Source organism: Rhea americana, unplaced genomic scaffold (genome assembly GCF_003343005.1).
Source record: "Rhea americana isolate MKP2758 unplaced genomic scaffold, rheAme1 scaffold_151, whole genome shotgun sequence".
In the NCBI taxonomy this organism is placed as follows: Eukaryota; Metazoa; Chordata; class Aves; order Rheiformes; family Rheidae; genus Rhea; species Rhea americana.
Genome location: NW_028185606.1, coordinates 1,203,327 through 1,226,774, shown reverse-complemented (window position 1 = coordinate 1,226,774; position 23,448 = coordinate 1,203,327). Strand labels below are relative to the sequence as shown.

The following is a 23,448-nucleotide window of genomic DNA, read 5'->3' as shown; positions in this document are numbered from 1 at the left end:
GAAGCTAAGTTCCTGCAAGAGTCTCTGAATTTGCCTGCTCAGGCTTTTATCTGTGGGATTAGTGGATTAGTATGAACTGCTTTTCTAATAGGAGTTTTCTCCCAGACCCAATCCTTCAGAGGGCATTTCACTGTATTTAAGCACCATTTCCAAGCTGTCACCATGCTCAAGTTGGGGTATCTTGCAATGAGTCCTGAAGCCTTTTCTAACGGAGGGCCTGGGCATCATCCTACTTGCAGGATGATTAACAATTTGTTTCCCCTTGTCCCTTTGCTTTGTTTTAGGGGGTTTAATTTAAAATTTTGTCTGTAGCTGGGGGCACGAGCGCTGCTTTCCTGCGCTCTCCGCTTGCCAGTCGGAGCTCCCCGGGCAGCGCTGGCGCTCCCTGGGCGTGCGGCTTTGCATGTTGCCCGCCTGTAGCCACCATCCTCCCCTCCGCAGCAATGCTGCAAGCGTGCGCGGGCCCTTCCTGTACCGCAGAAGGAGGAGGTGTCAAACGGGAAAAATCAGTAATGGCAATCGGGTATCGAAGCTACGTGTGAAGCTGGACCCGCTCTGGGTAGCGCCGTGCCTCCCGTGGCTCACTGTGGTGTTCAGCGCGTACCTGCTTTGGCTCAAAGCTGAGCTTTCGTAGAAATTAAGCTGCGGGTGGCTTGACCCACCCGCCTGTGGTTGCACGCAGGGTGCGCCATCGCCTCRCCACTTCGGTGCAGTGGCTGGAAGCGACGCGGCAGCCCGGTGCCTGGCCTGGCGTAGGCATCRCTCACGAGCTTATCAGCGCTGCCGGCGCGCAGTCTCGTGCTCTTCTGGCAGTACCAGCCGCTACCCTAATTCTGCCCCAGTGGATGGTCCAGGGCTTTTGCAGGCGYACTCCTTTCCTCTCGTACCGCTTGAACAGCTTTGCTGTGCTGTGACCGCTAAGCAGCCTTGCTTCGGTGAGCAACAGGCATCAAAGAATGGTTTCTTCCTCGCTGCTCGCTCGTTCCTTCTGCCTCTGCTTTTTTCCTTCTTGTTTCTCTTGTGAAAATGCCTCTATCTCAGTGTTGTTTTCCTTCAAACACTTGAAAAAATACCAGCAGCAGGCGCAGGCGGATTTCTGTCGCCGTGAGCTGTAAGCATTTGACATGGCTCGCCGTCAACACCAGTAGAGAAGGGGGGCACTGGGGAGCTGTTTTATTTATCCAGCAGTTCCTTTGCTTCCTGTTTGCAAGCAGAACTTTCAGACAGTTTTTCTGGTGTTTCTCTAATCTTTAAACACATGTTTTCTGAATGTGTTCCACAGGTGCCAACAAAAAAGCTGAAGAAATATGAGCGGGAGTACCAAACGATGCGAGAAAGCCAGCTGCAGCAGGAGGATCCCATGGACAGATACAAGGTACGGGAGCTGGTGTTTGGGCACCTCTTCCACTGGCTGGGTCACGGGGGAGTGATCCAGTTCCCGCAGGGTGACAGAGGTGGGGGTCCCGTGCTCCCCGCTCCCAGCATCCGCAGGGAACTGAGGTGGCAGGTGAAACTCAGCCCGGTTCTTGAATGCTCGCTTTGAACACTAGGACTTGGTGTTTGTCCAGCAATGTTTCAGTCACAATTTGTAACTCTCGAGACATCTTCAAGTAGCCACATATAATATTTTTCTTCTTTCAGTTTATATGTTTGTAGGTAACTCTCCTGACGTTGCACTTTTACGGGAGATCTTCATGAGACGCAGAGACAAAGGGTGATTCTCAGCTACTGACACAAAAAGGAGAAAATACACATTGTTCTAGCAAAAGCTGGGTGCAGTAACATCCACAGAGACTTTTGGAAGATGAACTCTTCCTTGACTGACATAAGATTCTTTTTGTTCATCTCTGTTTATAGCAAACATAGTAAATTTTTGTTAATATAGTGCCTAGTACACTGGGACCCACAGCTCTTCTGGGATCCTAAGATATTGCTGCAATAGAAATAGTAGTAATAATTATCTTGCTTTAAAGGAGAAGATAAAGCTTCAGTTAGTCGTATGAAAGCTTGATAGCTCACCAGAAAGGAATAGTTCTTTAATTATGGATCAACATTGCTTATCTTTGCTATATATTTGCTTTTATTGTCACTGCTACATTTTGTTGCTGTAGATTTTTGTGTGGTAGAGGCTCTGGCTCTAGGTTATGTACCTAGTATTGAGGATTCATTTCCTACTTATCCCTTTTTTAAAAAAAGTTCAGTTTTCCTTAGGTGAAGCTGCCAGAGTTGAAGCACTTTACTGCCCACTGCCCTGTTTGGCTGGGAACTGACATTGCTTGCAGATATCTGTATTATTTACCTGCTGTTTCTCATTGTGCCTGGATCTGTTAAGTCCATTGCCATTGGCACAGAGGCTGTCTGGAATGTGGAGCAGTCACTAGTACACAGGATGCAACAGATTTACATGATATGTAAGCTTGTGGAAAGTTCACAGTGTGAAAAAATGTAGTGAAAGACTATGCCATAATTCATAAATATGCTGAGATAGAGTTAATGTTATGGAGAAAGTAAAACTGACTTTTTTTTTTTTTTTTTAGTATTTACTTGTGAAAAATAGTATGTTTTGACTGTAGTTCTTTTTATGCTGTATAGTGTTAGATTATTTTTTCTAATGTGAGTACTGGAACTGCATTAGCAGTCAGGAAGCTGTCAACAAACCTATTTAGAAAAAAAAACAGAATTTGCTGCCAATTAACTTCTAAGTATTCTTACAGTGGTTGGCTTATACTACCACAGAATTGTAATAATACTTAGAAAACAGAGAAGACATCTTTAAAATTCTGTGGAAGCATAGTAAGCAGCATATTAATCCCAGAGGATGAACAGTAAGGAATGTTACCCCCAGAGTGCAAGTGAGAATACAGAAGTGACTTTTTTGCCGCTACCGATATGACTCCCTGTCGTGGTCGGGGTCCCAGCACAGGGTTCTGGCTTGTACTTGTGCAACTCACTGTGTGGTTTCTCGTGGGCCGGGCTGGGTCTGAGCCCCCTTCCTGGCGCTGCGGCGGGAGCGAGGCCCCTAACTGGACAGCTGCACGTGCAGTGCCCGGGGCGCAGCAGCCGGGTCAGTGTTGGTGGCGCCAGCGGCAGGCTCTGCCCAGCTGGGCTTCGTTTGTGAAGCGACCGGGCATGTCGCAGGTGGCATCTCTGGAGCGGAGATCCATGCAGAGAAGTCCTCTTGCAGCTCAGGAATGGAAACAGTTTCAGCTTGTTAGCGGTTTTTAGCTGTAGCTGTTACAGTCTGTACTACTGTGTGGACGTTGCTGGTTTTGCTGCCAGTACGGGCTTGCCGTGGCTGCAGGGATGTGCTTCGGCAGCGGCCTTGCAGCAGCCCTGGCTGGAGCGCAGCGGCGGGGAGCTGTTAGGCTGCCTGGTGAGAGACGCTCTCTGSCGCGCTGGCCCTCCCAGGGAAACGGCTCCCTGCGCCGCTGAGCGAGGAGGAGTAGGAAATGGGTGGTGCGCCGGGGCCAGCAGCCCTTCTCCTGCTGCCTCGCGCTGCCGCTGGGCCGCGGGTGCCCCGTCGGCTCCCGYGGCGTTCTAGAGAAGGGCTCTTTCCGCAGCGTCGGAGCACCCCGAATCCGCCGCGCTCCCGGGACAGGCTGAATTCATGTGTTCCGGTAGCTGCAGGGGCCATCCGAGTTCTGACYAGCTTATGTCTTAACGGGTGGATTTTGATAGATTTTATTTGCTAAAGAGAACCGTGTTAAAGAGTGCCATAAATTCCTTTTGGGGTTTATTTCCTTTGTATTTACAAATATTTGGGAAAACTGGATTGTTTATGGATGTCTCTACAGTGGAGTGATTTTATTATCTGTTTTTTATAACAAAATATCCAACATTTTTGTCAGCTTTTTAAAATATACAAAAGTAAACAGGTTTTAAATTACTGTTTGGCACCACATTTCATGACTTTTGGTTAAAATAAATTMGATTGCCTCTGAAAGTGAATCAAGAAAAAGATTTGTATGTGCAGCAAAAATAGCAAAATAGTTCAGATGGATATTTTTCTACAAACTGTGGATGGTTTTTTTTCTGTGTCTGGAAAAACCTCGTATTTGAAAGGCTGGGATTGACTTGATGAAAAATTGTTGGAGTTTTGAGTTTCTTATTTAAAATTAAAAGGTTATAACAATATAAAGACAGGCTAGAGACCTGCAGACAGCCCGTTTGTGCACTGAGTTCTGTTCTGACTGTAGAAGCACCTTTACCTCTATGGACCTTGTTGTGCAAAGGAGAAGTTGTCAATCTGAATAAATGCGTAATTTGGACATAATATTCTTTGTGTGTTTGAAGTACAAGCAAAAATTAATACACCAGTAATTTTTGAGTYGTCGTAACTGAATTAACCTAACAAGGAAAAACATCAGGTAACTCAGTGTGGATCTTTTGTTTGTTTGTTGTTTAAAAAAATATGCTAGGACGATTTTAGGAAAGTTTCTTTTGAGGTAGAGACAACAAACAAAACACCAACCYTTCTCCAGAAGCCTCCGTGTTGCTTCCCTTGAGGCTCTTCCTGGACAGTTTGTTTTTCAGATGTCTCGTTTCTCTGTTTTTTTACCTTCAGAATTGCCTTTGCAATTAAGAGCGCTTTCCAGTTAGCTTAGGAAGACTTCAGGTTGCTCACATCCAGAAATATGAATTTTAATCAATCTTTTTGTTTTACCACTGGCGAACTGTTCCCCCTCAGAAATCTGACAGGGGAGTGGGGTTTTGGTCCTCAGGAAATGTGACAACTGGATTGCTTAACAGGGTTGGTGACATTGTTACGCCCAGCTCAGAGGCACCACAGACTGAGGATGCATCGTCACGGCTAATCCCGGCCTGTATTCCGCCTTCCCGCRAGCTGGGAGATAGCAGAGGGTGGAGTTGAGCCTTTTCAGTCTTCCTGAGTTGACGCTTGCCTACTGGTTTCAAATTTGCCTTCTTTCAGTCAACTGTGTGATGGAAGCTGGAGTGTATCCTCTTTAGAAATCAGAACTAAAACCCCACTGAAGAATCAGCGACATTTTCTTAGTTTTTTGGCTATTTTTGTTGGTATTAAAATTTTATTTTATATCCTGTTTTCACTGTCTTTACATCAATGGTTGAAAGCAGTATTTGGTCTGTGACTTTACAGGAGGTAAGTTTGTTTGTGTTTGTATGTGACAGCAGTGTTTGTCCCTTTTGGAAATGCAGTATCCTCCTTTTAAAAGCTAGCCAGAATTCACCAGCTGCCCTTTGCAGCAATAGGGAGGAGACTCCCTGGGAAAGAGGACTCTCCTGTTTTATTGATTGTAGAAACCGAACAATACCAAAGAGAAGGAAATGTTGTAGTCAGTGAATTGTTTGTGTTACGTAGGGAAAGGGCGGAAGCTGTTTGTTTACACCAAGGACGACCAGCAGGTCTGACTAGTTGGCTCACACCAGGTTACTGAATACTGTCTCTGATGTGAGTCTGCCTGTAACTAATAACCTCCATCTACTGAACTTTATTTTTTCCCATTGCAAATGATATTTTTTAAAGGCCTGTAAATATTTCGGAGCCTCAGAAATAATTTGCTCTATACAAGTAGCATTGCTTGGTATTTTTGTCTTTGTCTTGTGTAATGCTAGGTTTTATTTGGATTTAAGCAGATTAAGAATTTCCTCCCAAGCAAGGAGGAAATTTTTTCACTGCTCGATCTAGGGGGAGGAGCTGGAAAAGACAGACCATGTCTAATCACACAGACTGCCTTGTTTGGAGGAAGAGTAAAGGTGGCCCAGTAAGAGATTTTCAGCTAGAAATTAAAAACATGGAGAACAAGATTAAAATTGCTGATAGCTACTGACTGGATGCCTGAGGTAAGAGAGATTTAACCTAATTTAACTTACAGAAGCTGTGCTGTGTGAGTTTCCATTTAAGAGGAGGATAGCGCATTTCCAACCACAAAGCTTGCTTATCCACTTGTCTGTGAATGTAAAGCAGGAACTTCAAACTTCACATTGTGCAGCTCGCTTTGCAGACACTGAAGCTTTTGGCAAAAGCATAGCAAAAAATGTTACAGCAAATGTCTTTTGGTGTTATTTTGTGGATGTCTAAAACTTTGCTGATTTTTTCCTCTAAACAACATTCCTATAAAGAGGTATTGGTGCTGCAGCAGCTGTCAGTATTACCTGTTTACTATCATCTCAATCTCCAAACCAGTCTGCACTTCCTCATGAATTTAAGTTACTTTCTGATAACTGCTCACTGGCAGAGCTGCATCTGTAAAACCACCGTTTCTCAGATTATCTGCAAAAAAAGCAGAAATAAAGCTACATCAGAGCTTTTTTTAATTAAAGACTGCAATTTAGTTTTACACTTTGAAGTATGTATTATTCTAATGGAAGAATTTTACTTTTAACAATTCCTTGTCTCAGAGTACAGTGCAATTAAAATAAAATTGAAAGTTACGCATCTTTTAGCAATGGTTATTTTAACTGTGCTAAACTGTAAGAAAAGTATTTTACTTACAGTTTCTCTAACAAAACAGTTATTTAAGGTGCGATCTTTTGAAGAGGAAACAAACTTACTTTCCTGTACAGAGCAGTGTACAATTTAAGGCACTCAGTTGCACAATAAGGTCACATTAAGGAGAAAGCATTTGCGAAGGGGTTCTGCTTCCTGCCATAGAGGAAGTTAACAACATAGAACGGATTTACTTTTTTTTTTTTTAACATTTTCTTAGAGAGGTAGTTGTACCTTTTTGTTCAAAACAAGCATGCACAATCTTCTTGGAATGGAAAACAGGGCTGTTTCACTGTGTTACGTTTTGAAAAGAAGATACTTGAGTATAACTGGAGAACAGGACACAGTTAAGGAAGATGAATAATATGTTTCTGTAATGAAATCACATTCTGTAGGATGGTATTAGCTTGAATGACTTTGGAAATTTTTTTGCTGTCCTAAAAACTGATGTACATATTTCCTTTTACTGTTTTTCCATGGAGAACGTAACTTACCTTTTAAGTGAACACAGAGCCTTTTTGAAGTCTCAGAGTTAAGGTTATTTTTCCTCCATCTGTGAGTTTCCACATGAACTTACTATTTTTCCTGGAGTTTCCATAGCACACTGATTGCCTCCACAATCTGTTCTGTATGGAAGATGCATGGGCACTGCCTGAGTGAAGGCCAGCAGATTCTTTGGCCTCTTCAAACCTGTTTGAGGAGAGCACCTGTATCTGGCCCACTTGGCTGCTTCCTTCTGAAGCCAGGTATTTGATGTGGACTGCTGGAAGTCCACTGACCCAGAAACGTCTTTTAAATAAACAATTCTGCTCCTCAGCCCTTCCAGAATAGTCACCCTCACTGATTTTTTTAAGAAACATGCATTACTACTTTTCATTCTTCTCCAGTATACTTACCTTCACTAGCTAGTGCCACAGCAAAGTGGTAGTGAGGGCAGTGCAGGGAAGAACTGGAGCTCACAGTCTCGACGTTTTGCTTTTTGTGGTGTCGGGCTTTGCCTGCAAGCACAGTCCTGGAAGGCCGCCTGCCACTCAGAAAGCAAGAGCCGCTCTCCATCTGATGCTGGTGCTCAGCCTGGGTCCTTTTAAGTGACACTGTTGTTGCTTGTGCAAATTGCAGAGAAAATGCACAAACATATATGAGCTGCAGAGAAGTTCCCAGCTAAGTGCTGTTCTTTACTAGTCCAGCGGAAGACGGGTGGTTGTCACTACAGCATTTATGAAATGGACTCTTTTATGGTTACCTGCAGTCAAAATTTTGCAAAATGGAGCAGGACAGATTTCTACTTCTGATCAGAAACACTAGTATCTCTTTAAAAGGTCCCTCTTCACTTATGCTGTGTGGGATTTTATCTGCCTAATTTCTTTCCATGATGACCAAGCAGAAATGAAATGCTTTTGAGGAGAGGACTGCATTTACTTTTGACAGAGAAGCCCTACAATCAGTGCGGCACTTACATTTCTCAAACATAGCCACTGGGATGTAAAGGAAATTGCTGCATTTGCACTGCTGGCTTAATTCACTGTTGTTTCCCAGAGCAGCAATCCTGTCTTAATGTGCACTCTTGCCTTCTCAGTGTTCTATACACACAATATACTCACTCACTTTTCTAAAATATTGACAAGAATTAACTTCTTTTTCTGGTTGTTCCTTTCTTCCTACAGAGGGAGAACCGCAGGCTCCAAGAAGCTAGCATGAGGCTGGAGCAGGAGAATGATGACCTTGCACATGAACTTGTAACAAGCAAAATTGCCTTACGGAATGACTTGGACCAGGTGAGTCCATCAGCAGCAGCGATGGGTCCAAGCTTAGACTGGGCAGCGCCAATTGCAGCAGCGCTGTTTTACATTCAACTGAAAGTATGAGGACAAAATTAAAAGCACTATTATTTGTACCTTTATTTTCCTGACAATCTAGTTTGTCATTCAGTCAGAAAGTTAGATTTCCAAATGTATGCAGGTGTAGGTAGGCATACACAGTTTTATCCTAAGGACACGGACAGTGATTCCTCTGTTGGAGTCAGTTTTAGAAAATAAAGGCCATAATCTTTTAGGCAGATACTAAAGGATGAACATAACTTGAAAAAGTTGAAAAGCTTTAAGGACTTTGCCTTGCAGAATGTCTGCCATCTYTTCTGGATCTGTTTTCCACAGTAGTTTCTACTACAGCTAACAAAATTCAGAGATAATGAAGTAGCTTGGCACCAAAAATTAAAAGGTTTCTTGGGCATCCCTTGATAACTTTTTTTTTCTTTTTTCTGTGAAGCCAGGAATGTGGAAGACAATGGCTTTCGGAGCCGTTTATTCTAGACCTGGCTTCTGACTTTCAGAGAATTACACATTCCACCCTCCTCTTTGCTTTAAAGTGTTTTATATAACACTAATAAATTCCYCAACAGTTGTTATTAATGTATTGAATACAGGAGGGCCATGTCCCATGATTGTTGGTGATTAGCACCTTGCTCGGTGAAGACAACAGTACTTCTTGTAATGTAAAATCTCTTCCTGAATGGGCTTCTCGATTTGATTTTCAAGAGTTTCAGGATTTCTTTCTCTAACAGSAAATTGTTAACATGTACCACAGTAGTTAAAATTCATATTCCTGTTTAGTGAAATTCTTGAGAATTAGACTCTACTATTTTGGATCTATGATTCTAAAAATCTGAGACATCTTGGTGAGCAAGAGCAGCCAGAGATGCATGGTGAAGTGGGGTCTTTTCATGTAAAGGCCAAAAGTAATGTGTTGAGATGCTCTATCTTCCCCAGGAATAGTTACATACAGAACAAGCTTAATGTCTGCTTCTTCCCATGTTGCTTTTGARGTATCAGGACACAACTGTCAAGCAAGTACCTTTCGCCAATCCCCACAGGCAAGAACAGGTGATATCACATCCTCCTGCAGACACTAGAAGAATCTGGAATGATCAAATAAAAAGAATAAATATTTTTAGTTCACTTCAAAACATAGTATTTATATTACAGGTTTTAAACAGGTATTTTATCATAAATAGCCTTGCTACCCGTACTACTTTTTCCTAAGATGTCAACCTTATCCCTCTTTCTTTCTTTTACTCATCTCTATTCCTTTCTTTCATATGGCCATTTGCAGACTAATGATGCAGGACTCCTCAGTCCATCTCTTTGGTCAGGGCCTTAATGAAGCTACTTCTGCTATCACCACCAACACCCTCATTAATAATTAACACTGTGGCAGATGATAAGCTAATATCTCCAGTAATGGTAGAAAAACAAAGTGTAATTCAGAGACAAGTTCTGTACTGTCATTCATTGTTTTACAGTGTCATTTGTCCTCTTGCACTTTCAACAAATTGTGTGTTACTTGACCACAACCACTGGCTGTTCTAGCACCCAGTTACTGAACAGAACGAGTGGTGTGATGCACAGTTTGTCTCCCAGCTGGAGGGGGTGAGGTAGTCAGCAGAATATAATCTGACATTGACTAAATATTTCTCTCCTAGTGATCAATAAGGATAGCTGTTAAAAACCAAAGCATCCCCCAGTACATTTCACCATATTCTTGGCCCTTCACAGAAAGGAGAAGGTTCATATTCTCCAGTACACATAGAGTATCTGGTTCCTCCGGGAAGTATTTATTTTGCATTGTTAACCAACCTTTTAACTTGACAGTCCTATTTGTGTCTTTTATACTTGTCTAAGCCCTGACACTTTGTAAGGTACAGTGCAAGCACCTAACCTTTTCTGCAATATCTGTTTTTCCTCATTTACAGGTGTAAAAAATGGAATCARTTAACTAAGGTTACACAAGAGCTAAATAATGCTATCCTCATTTGGATTAATATTGTTCCCAACAAAAATACTSTGTTTCTTTTTTTGTAATAGGTTTGCATAAAGATATATGACCTATGATCCTTGCTTACCTGTAATCTAGGCATGGCTTGTATTTAGTGAAAGGATCCTTTTGCTCAGTTGTTGAACCACAATGAAAAAAGCTTAGAAAATAGCTACTTGAAAAGGGTATTTCCTGTAAAAATAGGTCAGGTGAGCCATCTGAGGGCAAGAAAAGGCACTTCTAGAACCTACATCTGTATTATATGTGAGATATATMCATGAATATATTTCTTTTGGAACAGATAACACCTAGATTACACTGGCTTTTCTAATTTCAGGCTGAAGACAAAGCAGATGTTCTGAACAAAGAACTTCTCCTGACCAAACAGAAACTAGTGGAGACTGAGGAAGAGAAACGGAAGCAGGAAGAGGAAACTGCTCAGGTTAGACATATTCCAACTTTTTCTATCTAGCAAAACGAGGAAAAAGATATGTAGAAAAGCATGAATGGCAATAAAAATTCACATCGCCAGGGTAAATGTTTTTAAGAATGATACATTTCCTAATATCTTCCTTTTACTTAAGCTCTGAATGTCCAATGTATTCCAGTYATTCTGGATTCAGCTGTTGATCCATTGAAATAAAGCTAGTAATGTTCTTATCCTAAGCTAGAACGAACAGCACAATAGAGTTAAAGGTTTGGGGGCRTTTTTGCTAAGTAGACCTGGCCTCATTCTGCCTGATATGCAAAATGTTCAATCTTATTTTTTAAGTTTACGTATCTRTAGGCTGAACAATGATGTCTGTTTACCTGTGTTTCAGAAATGATATGCTGATTTTTATTTTTGCCATTTGACAACAGTGGCTGTAACAACCAAACAGTATTTTTTTGTCTCTCTCTAAAATGGAGGTTGTCAAATTCTGTTTGCTCTGTGCTCTATGGCAGTAGAGGCCTTTTCCTTACTGAAAAGGCTCTCAAAGCTTAATGTGTCTCAGTGGTAAGGAAAGGAGTTAGCTGTATTTTAATGTAGTGCCACAAACAAAACCAGAATTGTTTCTCCTGTTAGGGAGATGGAAGTGTGACAGTGCTGGAGTGATTCTTCGCCCTGTTTAGCCTCAGARCAAACAGATAACAAACAAACAGATAACCCATCCCCCCAAGCTTCCCCAAACCTGCTGTATAGTGTGCAGAGGAAAAAAAACAAACAATAAAATAAAAGAAAATAAGATTGTCTAAAATTGTCTTGTTTTGTATTGTTTGGATCATGATACACCATTTAGCACAGAGAGAGAGAGAGAGAATTACTATATAGGAGAATGCTCTAAGCAGGGATACACTGTATCCCAGTATAGACTGGAGAGATTTTGGGGCTGTAACTGAATATAATGTATATAATTTGTATATTGAGTAAATCAGACTTTTGTCTGAACAACTGTGAATTGGTAGGAAAAAGCTATAATATTGCTGTAAACATGGCAAAGCTTTGAGAACAATTTCATCACCCATATTGAAAACTTCTTTCAGCATACTATATAACTTCTCTCCTTGAATTCCTAGCTGAAGGAGGTCTTCAGGAAGCAGCTAGAGAAGGCAGAATCTGAGATTAAGAAAACCACAGCCATTATTGCTGAGTATAAACAGGTAATATTCCACAGAAACTCTCTCGTATTTACTTGTAAACTTTTTGAATCCAAGAGCTGAATTTTCAGAGTTGTAGACCTCATCCTCTAAATCAGACGCATTACATTGCAGGCTTTTGGAGAGCAAGCATTATAATCTATTATAATTTGTATTTGTTTTTCCTAGTAGCCTGCTAGTTTAGGGAAACAAGAATAACGTATCCTTTGGATAGTCTTAGTACTGTAAGGTAAATGCTTCTTTCTTCTGTGACACAGTGCAGTGTAAGTAACATAAACCAATTCATCCATAAAATGTTCCAGTCTCCATGTTAAGGTTCGATATTGAATACTGCCTTTTTCAGTCTTGTTATCACCAGCAGTATATTTGTTAAGCGAAATGCATATCTGAGCGAGGTAGAGTTTAAGACAAACATCTGTAACAAACATCACTCTTCAAAAGTACTTGTTAACTTTTAGTAAARTAAACTTTATCTAAAGTATTGCTTTCTATCCTACAGATTTGTTCCCAGCTGAGTACCAGGCTGGAAAAACAGCAGGCAGCCAGTAAAGATGAGCTGGAAGTTGTGAAGGTGAGAATGATGCCTCTACATAGCAGATGTTTCTGATTCAAGTATACTTAAATGCCCATGATACAGAACAGAACATGAGCTGAAGTTAACTTCAACAACAGTGGCATCCATCAAGCTGCTGTGGTAGTCCTGCACCCATTTTTCATGGGATGTAAATAATTAAACACTTTATTTCCTTTCACAATTGGTTTCTTTCTGCGGTATCTTCTAGGTTTTTCCTCAGTTCTCAAGGTGAACCTTTTGTTACTTTCTGATAGCAAATTTTTATCTCGTATTTATCACAAAAATAAATACCAGGATTGATGTTGCTATAATTTGCTGAAATAGTTCAATAGCTTGTTTCTGTTTGGCTGAGGCCAGGCCAGTTGTGCTACATCTTTAGCCATGAGTGGTTCACTCTTCAGGCAGCCTAACAATGTTACTACTGTGCATCAGATGTTGCTGACAAAAAGGGCTATTCTGTAAGATGCTTAAATTCCACTGCCAACAAGACAGTACTGAGCACTGCAGCCAAAACAGGATGCTTGCTTCTGGAAAATACGGAAAAGTTACCTGCATTTCTTTAAAAATATCAAGAACTGTATTCACCTCAGCATTTGGTCAAGTGCTCTTATGCAAGAGTACAATTTGCTCTTCTGCAGTGTGCTGCCATTAATACTGCAAAATATTGCAATGTCTTGATTACAAAAAGGTTTGTGTAATTCTACTCTAGAAGCAAACTGTCTGTGCATAAACACAATGTGCTAGGTAGTTTTTAGGGATATTTTTACTGTTCAGTATAGCCTGTAAGTTCATGAACTGCTCAAATTCTTTAATGAAAACTGCAGTACTATACCATTCAACCATTATTAACAGAAAGCCAGACTAGTATTAGAATGTTTTCTTCCAGAAAACAGCAACTCCTGTAACATGGATTAAAAACAAGCTTTCTGGCTCTTTCAGGGTAAAGTGATGGCCTGCAAACACTGCAGTGAGATTTTCAGTAAGGAGGGAGCACTGAAGGTGCCTGCTGTAAGCAGGGAGAATCAAGGAATAGAAACAGATGATGAGAAGGATGCACTCACAAAGCAGCTGAGAGAAATGGAGCTGGAACTCGCACAGACCAAACTGCAACTTGTGGAAGCCAAGTGCAAAATTCAGGTACATGGAATCTGTCTACAGTGTGGTGGCCTCCGTAACCTCGTTGTACTCTGCACATGATAATTCTGAATCATGCAGAAAATTGTTCCTAAAGGGAGTGTGTATCTTTACCAATGTATGCCAGTGAATTTCCAGAATCTTTCTTTTGTCTGTCTTGAAAAACAAACAAAGTTTTCATTTGTAGAAATACCTAAATGTCTTCAGCTGTTCGCTAGGTTTCAATCTGTCTTCCTCCAGGGCCCTGGGAGGTTGGAACTAAAATGCTTGATTGCAGGGATTGAGTCTGAAGATGCTATTTTGTTAACTGTCATTTTTGATCAGTTCTGACTATTCTGCTTTCGTAGGAGCTGGAGCACCAGAGAGGAGCCCTTATGAATGAGATCCAAGCTGCCAAAAACTCTTGGTTTAGCAAAACCCTGAACTCTATCAAAACCGCCACAGGCACACAGCCACCACAGCAGCCTCAGCCACCTCTGCCACCCAAAGAGAGCAGTACATAGTTCCAGCCAGACCCCTGATACAAGAGCACAAAGAACAACATAACTCAAACAAACCCTGGAGGATTCTTCCAGTGGTCTCTCCTCTTGGGGAAAGGACAAAAGGCAGGAGTGCAGGCTTGAAATGAAATTCTTCGGTGTCTTTCATTCATTCTGATGTGACCCTTTTCAAAGGGAAATAAAAAAGAAAATCCTGTTTTATGTTGAATTCCTATTTCCCAACTGCCTTGCTGAAAGCCACGTTCTGATATCTTCATAACTTTTACAATTTATTTTATATGACTAGATGTTAAAATGAATAAATAATTCAAAATTAGGTCTTTATTACATGACTRATTATTCAAAATTATTTTTATCTTGCATAAAAGGTTTTTTCTTCTTCTGGAGGAGGAGAGAGAATGTAAAGTACTGAAGCATAACCTCTTCACAGAAAGCACAGTGTAATAAGTACTAGTGTGTGTGTGGTGTCAAGAATAACTCATGCCCTAGGACCATCTCAGAATTTTATTGCTGTGACTGTGTCCTGCAGAAAAGCACTTTTTGTAAAGCTTAGGCCATAGTAAAGATAGTCTTGTGCTCTCTTGGCACAATTGTTTGAGCTTCCCTGATAATTTCATAGTTTTGATTGTTTTTTCTTCTTCAGAAATGCAAGTAGTGTGATTCCTTATAGCACTGAGTAGCACTGCTATTTAAATGTTATTTACAGCTGAACTGGAATTTAACATAAAATTATCTAGTTTCTTTTTTTTAATTTCATTTTATACAAATTTGAAGACACAATTCCTTCCACTGGGAGAAAGAGAAAACTATCCGACATATATTTGATTTTTTTTTTTTGCCAAGAAGCAGAGTACAGACCTTCCATACTTTTACTTTTTGTGAATCCTGTGCAATAAAGGGTAGGTTTTATGAATAAAATTAATGACAAAGTTTCCCTGGGTCTATATTCAAGTTTTGAATTTGACACAGAAGGGAGATACTAAATAAAAAAAAGTTTTTTTCTGCACTGGTGAATAAAACATCACAGGAACAAGATCTGTTTGCTCTAAGTGTTTGGTTAGGAAATGCTACATTGGTGTGTTACTTATGTTTATAAATACAAAAATTTTCAAATGGTATACAAYACCTAGACTTCTCCCATGGGACAGACTTCTCTGATGATTCCCAGATCTGTCTAGTTGTTTTGTATCTATCTCTAAAGTAAGAAAATTCAAAGGCTTTTGTTTTCTCTTAACATAAAGTGTTTATAGAAATACTTATTTCATGGAAGATTAAACTATTGCTTGAATTGATGAGAATATTTTTTTAATTATATCCAACACATCTGTAAGAAGGTCTTGGCAGGTAAATATCATTGCTGGACAAAAGGTTGTGCATTAATTTTTCCATTTACAAATTGTTCCAGGGACATTAGCTCTATTTTGATTTTTTATTATTATTTTTTAATTCTAAGGAATGCCATATTTTGTCAGTTTTGTATAATAAAATATAATGAAATTCATCTTGTGCTTTATTGTCAAGCATAATTGTGAATTATTTTCAACAGAGTAGTGCAAATTTAATGTTTGTGTGTGCCAAATGGATCATTCCGAAAGGCAGTCAGCTGTTTGAAGTAGAGATCAAAATATAATCACTATTCTGACACAACTATCTTGCAACTTGACAATGCAGATTCTATCTTCTAAGAGTAAGGAGTTAAAATTCTTGGTCTTTATAAACTTACTTGCAAGAATAGTGATTATGTGGAAAAAGCAGAAGAATTTTGTTTTGCCATTAAAACAAAGATCTTTTTCTTTCCTCGGTCACTTTCTTGCTAATAATATTTACATAAATGTTTCCTTTATGTGGAATGTCTAACCCTTGCATTATTATTTCATTTATCAGTACCATTTCACACTTGAAATAAACTATGTAATAAAGTGGAAGTGACATTCAAGAATACCTGGTCAACCTCTGATTGTTATATTTGAGTACTGTGTTGATGACCGACACTGATGATTTGAGAAGTGTCCGGATTTCTCATTTCATTTAACTCAACTCATACTCACAGGTGGATTTAAAACCTTGGTTGSAAAACTGTGGTAATAATCAATGATTAAGACCCTGATTCCCCGAGCAGCTGAGCTAAGGTAACAACTCACTGCTTCTGAAAGATCTTATTTTTCCACTATTTCTTCCACTCACTGTTCTGCAGTCCCGTCCCTCCCTTGTTTTGGCCCATACTGGAAATGATTAGAAAAAAAAAATAGGTGGATTTGTTTGTGTTTTTTTTTTTGTTTGTTTGTTTGTTTGTTTGTTTTTTGACTAATAAACTTTTTGCCAAGTTATTGAGTAAACTCATCTCAAAGGGCCCAATGAGTACAAGAGAATGAGGGGAAAATAGGAGAAGGACTTCCCCAGTTCATCAAAGAGCTATGAAGTATGACACCATGTCTCATGGAATCGTAGCATTGACACATTCTTTGTCAGTGTAGCAGCTCTCTGAATTTAGAAATTTCTGTGACAAAAACGTTTGCTACCTGCTAGCCATGATGAGTCTAAACACCTGAATGAGTGGAAGTTAGCTTTTCTTGTGCCTCACAAGCTTGAGAAGGCAATGGCTGAATTATCTCTCTTGGCAACAACAAAGACAGTAAATAATTTTCACCTTTCATCTGTAGCTGCCAGGGAGTGTTTGTAGCAGAAGCATTTGTAAAAGTAATACTTATATTTGGAAACTGAGTCATCATAAAGTTACTGAAGAATAAGCAAAATAACTATGGCTTTTCTAAAGTAATTCCTGGATGATTAAGAATAGTTCAGAAACTCAGAAAGTAGCAAGATTGCAGGATTAAAACAGGCAACCTAAAGTTCTACCTAAAATTCTACCTGTTGACTGAATATACTATTATGACACTAAGTTTCCTATGAGATAAATATTTGGGTTTTAATTAGCCCTTTCAGCTGTGGATGACAGTGCTAAGTGCCTTCTGGAAATACACACAGATCCCAGAGTGACTGATCTAACTGGGATAGCTGGCACTGTGTTTGTTTAGATTTTCAGTAGGAAACTTCATTGAATCAAAGTCTAACTGAAACTACTATGTTCATGTGGCACTAGAATAATTAACATAGCTCTCAAGCTTAGAGTGATTTAAAAAATTTTTTATCTGAGTCAGTATCAAACTATGTGACCACATCAAACATATTAAAAGTAATTGATTATATAAACTAACATATAAGTTATTTATATATTAGTTTATATTAATATATATATTAACTTTTTTTTTAACTTTTGAAATAAGGCCTTTACTTTGATTAGGTGCAAACTTCCAAAGAATATTTTAGTACAACTGTTCATTTTGTTGGATTCTAATCTGTTCCTGAGATGCCCACTATGGAAATAATCTTTTTCTTTCTTTTTTTTTCCACTTTAAGAAGAAGTTGTTTTTACTTGGACTGTAACACTTTACAGGATAAATAAACAAGGTTCATTTAGTTACAATGTAGTTCTGTATACTAGTCTTGTATTATCTTTGTGAATCAAACATGGTACTCTAAAATAATAGTGCTTAGAATTTTGACAGAATTAAAACTGACAAAATAAAAAGTATCATTGTCTGACTTTAATCCAAGAAACTAAATTCCCTGAGGTTCATACACATTAATATCTAGTGATACTAATCAGTATCTGGAAAGGTGGTAGCGATGTAATCAGTACTGCCAGTTGAAAAACATATCCTTGCTCTGCCCATTAATTAATTTATTCTCTAATTTGTTACAGCTAAGTTATGAGCAGGTTCTTTTTCTTGTTAGAAGTCTGAAAGGACTTTTTGGTTGGCCCTTGCAATTTCTTTTAAGGTAGATACTTTTCACCCATGCAATTGTGTTGAAAACAAAACAAAGTAAAAACAGATKTTTACAAAAGGAGAGGGAGATAGAAAAAAAAAAGCTGGTAGGTTTCTTCTCGCATTAGGAAAAGAAAGTCAAGCACAGCAAAAATTCAGTTGCCTTGACAAAGCAAAGATATTCCATTGACTTCAGAGTCAGGATGTCACTCAGTAACTAAATGGGGCAACTATGTTAGGAGTAAGTAATAATATAACTTTACTGAAACTAAAGTATCAAGACTTACAAACTATGTAAGAAATTCATGCTTTTCCGCAGTTCTGCACAGGAAACTGGTACGGCTAAGTTCTCATCCTTATACTAAGTAGTTGCATTGAAATCCATGAAACTACTCAAGTGTGTGGGAGAACTATACCTCTTATTTTGATTATTAAACTGTTAGACTCAGGGATATTTGGCACACTTCTGCATAATCTAATAAGCCTAAAAACCTCTGGCACTGAAAACACGAACTATCTTGTCTTACATAATGTGGGTTTTTTTCCAGCTGTTAGAGAGAAAAWTTTAGTGCAAGTCATTTTCAGAATGTGAAGATCAGGGCAGAGATTTTTATGTGAAGACTAAATGACTGTTCTGGTTGACAAGCAACCGTGCATTAAAGCTACCCTGCTCATTGGGCTGTTGTACAAGCAGCTAGCTGGCTTCACAAGACATGTAACACTGTGTATATCCAGGGCAGTGAACATACACAGAACCAGACATCACTTTGTTCTGGCAAACACAAAGGCTTGAACTAAATTCTTTTACTGTCTAGTATGCTAATATCCTACTGGGAGCTGTCCCATTACCTCCTTCCAAATAATACTAAAGGGAGACACAATGAAGCACTGATTTTTGGACCTTTGAGTTATACATTACAGCACCTTTTAAAACTAAGCTAATTTGCAGAYGGCATTTAGAGAAATTCAGAGAATTTGGAACTGGATCACTAACCTCAGTATTAACCAAGAGCCTGTCTTTCCCAGCTCAGAAGTCTACATAATTTATTTCAGGGTCTTGACTTAACACATACAGGTTTTTCCTCCAGGAATACAGGGCTCTCCTTTCTTCTGCATTTCCACTGCTTTGCTACTGAATGTATTTCATGCTATTTTTACCTTAAAAAGAAAAGGTAGAAAATTAGAACATTACTTCCTCTTATTTTCTTATTCAGTGGGACTTGCTTTTATTTAACCTGTAAAGGAATATATATGTATCTTTGGAAAACTATATCTTATATATATAATAATATATAGGAAACTGAATAACAAGGGAATAAATACATCAAAAGGATTTGGTATCATAAGTTTCATTTGTGATTTGATACCATGTTAATCCTGGGCTGTACTAATTTCCTTTCAGTTTCTCTCTTATTTTTGTATTTTATATAATACATGGATGCTACTACCAATGCAAACAGGAACAGATGTTCTCAGATTTTTCTCCAGATCTCAGTTCCCTCCTTCTAGTAATTCACAGGGCTGCCTTGGTACAGCTATCATTTTCAGAAGCTGCTACCGGAAGTTCTCTTGGAACTGTTGCTTTCTCACATAAGAAAACTACTTATGACTTGTTCAACCAGCAAAAAGATGGTGAGTGAAAGCAGAAATGGATCTAAGCAGATATAGTTTGGAGTCAGATCCCTTCCTTTCTGTACATCAAGTTTGATTGACTTGACAACACTGAAGATAAAGACCAACTTCAAAGCTGTGATCCACAGTGACATTTTCCAGGTTTGAGGTTATTCAGGCAAAGTTTGTTATCTGGGCATGCCCCTAGTTCATAAAAATAAACTTTGCTAAAGGGTTAGGAAAATGGAGGATCATTGTGGTATGAGACTTTTAACTGAGAACAAACCAATACTGCCAGTTCTAGTGCAACAAATCCATGTATTATATAAAGTATAATATGGAAATATAAGTGTAATGCTTGTTATTAAAAGTGCAATTTAATGTACATGGTCACAACAAATGTTTACTTTTTTAATTGTTACAGAACTGTTTGGATCAGTACCTTGTTATCATTGTGTGAATGATGCCTTGTAAAATAAATGGAAATGCAAACAAAACAGGAATAAGGTGCTTATTTTCATAAGCCACTTGCTTCAGAAACAGTTTAAATGTGKCTGTAGTAATAAATAACTACTGTGTCAGTCTTCAGAAATAGTTTACTCATTGGTTATTTTCAAGMAGCACTGCTATACTAAAATACAGTGATTTAGCAGCTCAGCCATCCAAGATGTGCATGTTACATAGCCAATTTCAACTTGATAGTATAAAGTGCTTGTTCACAAGAAGCAACTTGTTCCACAAGAATCTGACAGACATTATGCTGGAGAGCTAATAGGTCACGTGGGTCCTCTTTTTCAAATGTTAGTCTGAAGTTGACAACACAGAGAACATATGGATCCTGAAGGTTGTTGATATAAAAGATGAGGAAATTAGAGCTGTTCTTAAGGACTTGATGCTTCAGTGGAAGTACACAAGAGAAATGGGTAAGTGAGCCATGACATGTCTAGAGGAACAGAAGAATCAGGGAGCAGAAGGTACCAGCAGGAAACAGAAAACATATTTATAACAGAGAAGCGTGGCCAGGCAAGAATAGGACAGAATAAAAGTTATAGTACTCATTAAAGTTAGCAATTAGAAATATTCAAATGCTTTATAAAACCATTTTTTCCAAGTGAACAATTGATCTAGTTGTTACAGTGATTTTTTTTTTCATATTTAGATGAACAGCCACTGCTGCCTGTATAACTGGAAAAACACAGAGCACCTGAGATGAAGGCATCAAGGCATAAGGATAGAAAAGCTGAAGATAAATATTTGCAACTAATTAGTTCACCAGACAAGACACTGCTTTTGATTAACTTCCACATCACTCTCCAGACTGTTTGCTGTCAATTTTGGTCAGTACCTACACACAGAACAGCTACTACAGGCTAGCTAAGGAAGCCACATTCAAAGCCCTTCCAGATGCTTTTTCTTCTGTCCCTAGAGCTGATGACCACTGAGAAACAATATACTGTACAGTGTTTTGCCATCCAGAGAGACTAGACCAGGGTCTTTCAGTTGAGTTTGAATATTCCCATCAATCCTTATCTAGTTCCTTTTCCCCCTTGCTGACTCAGGGACTGCTCTGATTCCTCTCTCTTGCAAAAGGCCCTGGCACTTGGCGACTTGTAAAAATGCACACAGAAAACTGGGCATTGTTGGGCTTTCTTTTCGTTCAACCAGGGGAGAATGCAGCATCTAGATGCTACTGCAGCTTCATGGAAAGACCTGCATGGGACATGTTCTTACATTAGAAAAGAGATAAAGTCTTCCACTTGTAAGCTGTCACTCAATGGGAGCACCATGGGCACTGAAAAGGCTCCTAATTTAAACATACAAAATAAGCACTGGTTTTCAAAATGCCTAGCGAACGACTGAATTACAGGCTCACTTACACATGCATTAATGTATTAGTGAAACACATCATGCTTTCTCCTCTATCCAGAAATTAAATTATAAAGCAATATCAATTTAAATGCTAAAGCTATGAGAATGTCCTAATGCAAGACCACAACTGGGAGTGGAGAAACACCAAGATTAGTAGGAAACATCACAGCAAAGCTTCTTCTTGTCTCAGTGGCTGCTCATCGTAAGGAAACAATTCCTGAATATGCAACTGTTCTCAAAAAATAAATAAATAAGCCACAGGAGTAAATTTCAATTGACCATAATGCAATTTCCAGATAAAAATCAACTAGCCCAGCTTCAGTGCTATTGCTAGAGAGCTACAGGATGAACCTCAATGCTATAAGAATTAAACATAACTACAGTTAGTTATGCAGATTTTTCCTGGCAGTTTCTCAGCTGCAGATCTTGAAACACTGGACCAGAGGGGTATGAGCAAGGTTTCAGTAAATCCTATTAAAACTGCATTGTGCAATACAGCCTCACAAGTCCTTGGCTTCAGATTTTCTATGAATCTGTTACCTTAACCTGATCCAATATCCTCCCCTGCCCTTGCCAATTCCTCTGCAAAAAACTCTTCAAAGATTATTTATGTTCACTTTAGAAGTGGAGAGAGAAAAAAAAATACCTAAGCCCATAAAATTGGAGAGTGAGCTGGCATTCCTCAACTCAGTAAATTAAATGTTGTAACTGGCAACCTATCTTAGAGAGAAAGCTACTTTTTCAACACTGAGTGGTTGTACACTCCTCCATGCTCCAAGCTTTATGAGGACATTTACAGGTAAAAGTTGACTCTTCCACTTGCCTACTTACAGAAGTATTTCCATCAACTTTTTTTTTTCCCCTGGGAAATTTTAATGCTTACTGGGCCCCGGGCCTTTTTTTTTTTTTAAGCTGATTTAGTAAAAGTGTTGAGAAATGCTTTGCTGCTTTGCAATACTCTCTGTGGAGGAACTGCAACTGAGGTTTTAATACCCAGGAAGATCATTTCAACGCCTCTCTAAAGGCAAACAGTTGACTCAATATTGCAGTCGAACTGGTTTCCAATTTGTGGATACCTTTTAATCAGAATAAAATCACTAATCTTCATCAAAAAATTTCTGACTTCTAACTACTACTTCCTGGGGCAAATGGGGTTGACAGATTGTGTCTTGCTGATAATTTTCGAATCTGTAAACTCAGGATGAATTCAAGTAGATTTTTATAGATGAACCTAAAATCAGAAAAGAACTCATAGTTGGTGACTTATTTTGCGAACCCTTTACACAAAGCTGCAAAGTATTTCCAAAAAACGTAACTACTGCTGTTGCCATCAGGCTGGCATTGAGCTGACCTGTCTGTTGATGCTTTTAAGTTTTACGCAAAAAGTGCTCTTGGGCTCATCTTAACTGGACTGATCTCCTTATACGCCCATGCCTAATACAACCCAGCTATCAAATAGTACACTGGTGTTTAATAAAAAAACTACTGTCTAACAAAAAAAGCTCACCAACTCAAACTAGAGCTCAGCAAGAACTTGAGGCAGGAGTATGAAAGCCTTACTGACACTTTGGCACACCAGAACACGTAGCAATGTTTTGTACATGAAAGATTTCCTTACCTATAGCAGGGTTACAAGAAAGATTTCAATATTCAGGGGGGAAAAAAAGAGTAYTTAGGCATGTTGTTTATGGCTCTGTTTCCAAATTATCACAGATTGATGAGAGAGATCCTGGTGTCAAGACGTGGACTCGCTGAGGTAGGCGCACGAAGGGCTACCCCAGCCCGCTGTGCCCTCTGCCTCCAGTCTCGTCAGAGACGGGCTGCGGGCTGCCCGTCCCGGGGCCGCAGTGCCGGGCGGCGGCGGCACCGCCTCAGCCCCGAGGGCGGGAGCGCTGAGCATCACCCGTGCGCGCGCACGCCCCGCCCGGCCGCTAACGGCCGCTAACGGCCGGCTAACGGCCGCGCCCACGCCGCCGCGTGCCACGGGAGCCGCGCCCCTCTCCTTCCGGCGGGCAAGCG

General features: G+C 39.6%; 1 protein-coding gene and 1 long non-coding RNA gene across 4 annotated transcripts in view; one reads left to right on the top strand and one right to left on the bottom strand.

The window, feature by feature from the left end:
• RABGAP1L (RAB GTPase activating protein 1 like) overlaps window positions 1–14,184 on the top strand; it is a 232,400-nt gene extending 218,216 nt beyond the window's left edge. For both annotated transcript variants that reach the window (XM_085299645.1, XM_085299647.1), the window contains exons 20-26: window positions 1,283–1,375; window positions 8,131–8,241; window positions 10,614–10,718; window positions 11,834–11,917; window positions 12,414–12,485; window positions 13,428–13,625; window positions 13,970–14,184. In XM_085299645.1, coding sequence (XP_085155771.1) covers window positions 1,283–1,375; window positions 8,131–8,241; window positions 10,614–10,718; window positions 11,834–11,917; window positions 12,414–12,485; window positions 13,428–13,625; window positions 13,970–14,125 — 819 coding nt within the window. In that variant the 3' untranslated portion in view covers window positions 14,126–14,184. The remainder of the gene's footprint in view (window positions 1–1,282; window positions 1,376–8,130; window positions 8,242–10,613; window positions 10,719–11,833; window positions 11,918–12,413; window positions 12,486–13,427; window positions 13,626–13,969) is intronic.
• LOC146598836 (uncharacterized) lies at window positions 1,375–23,429 on the bottom strand. Of its 2 annotated transcripts, XR_014895184.1 has the most exons (6): window positions 23,048–23,429; window positions 18,944–19,107; window positions 14,180–14,286; window positions 7,363–9,380; window positions 6,133–6,250; window positions 1,375–1,725 (listed from the first exon to the last, which is right to left on the bottom strand). It is a non-coding gene; the product is annotated as an uncharacterized LOC146598836 (long non-coding RNA). The 2 variants fall into 2 exon arrangements; XR_014895183.1 differs by lacking the exon at window positions 1,375–1,725 and having other exon boundaries at window positions 3,773–6,250.
• Between the last annotated feature and the right edge of the window lie 19 nt (window positions 23,430–23,448).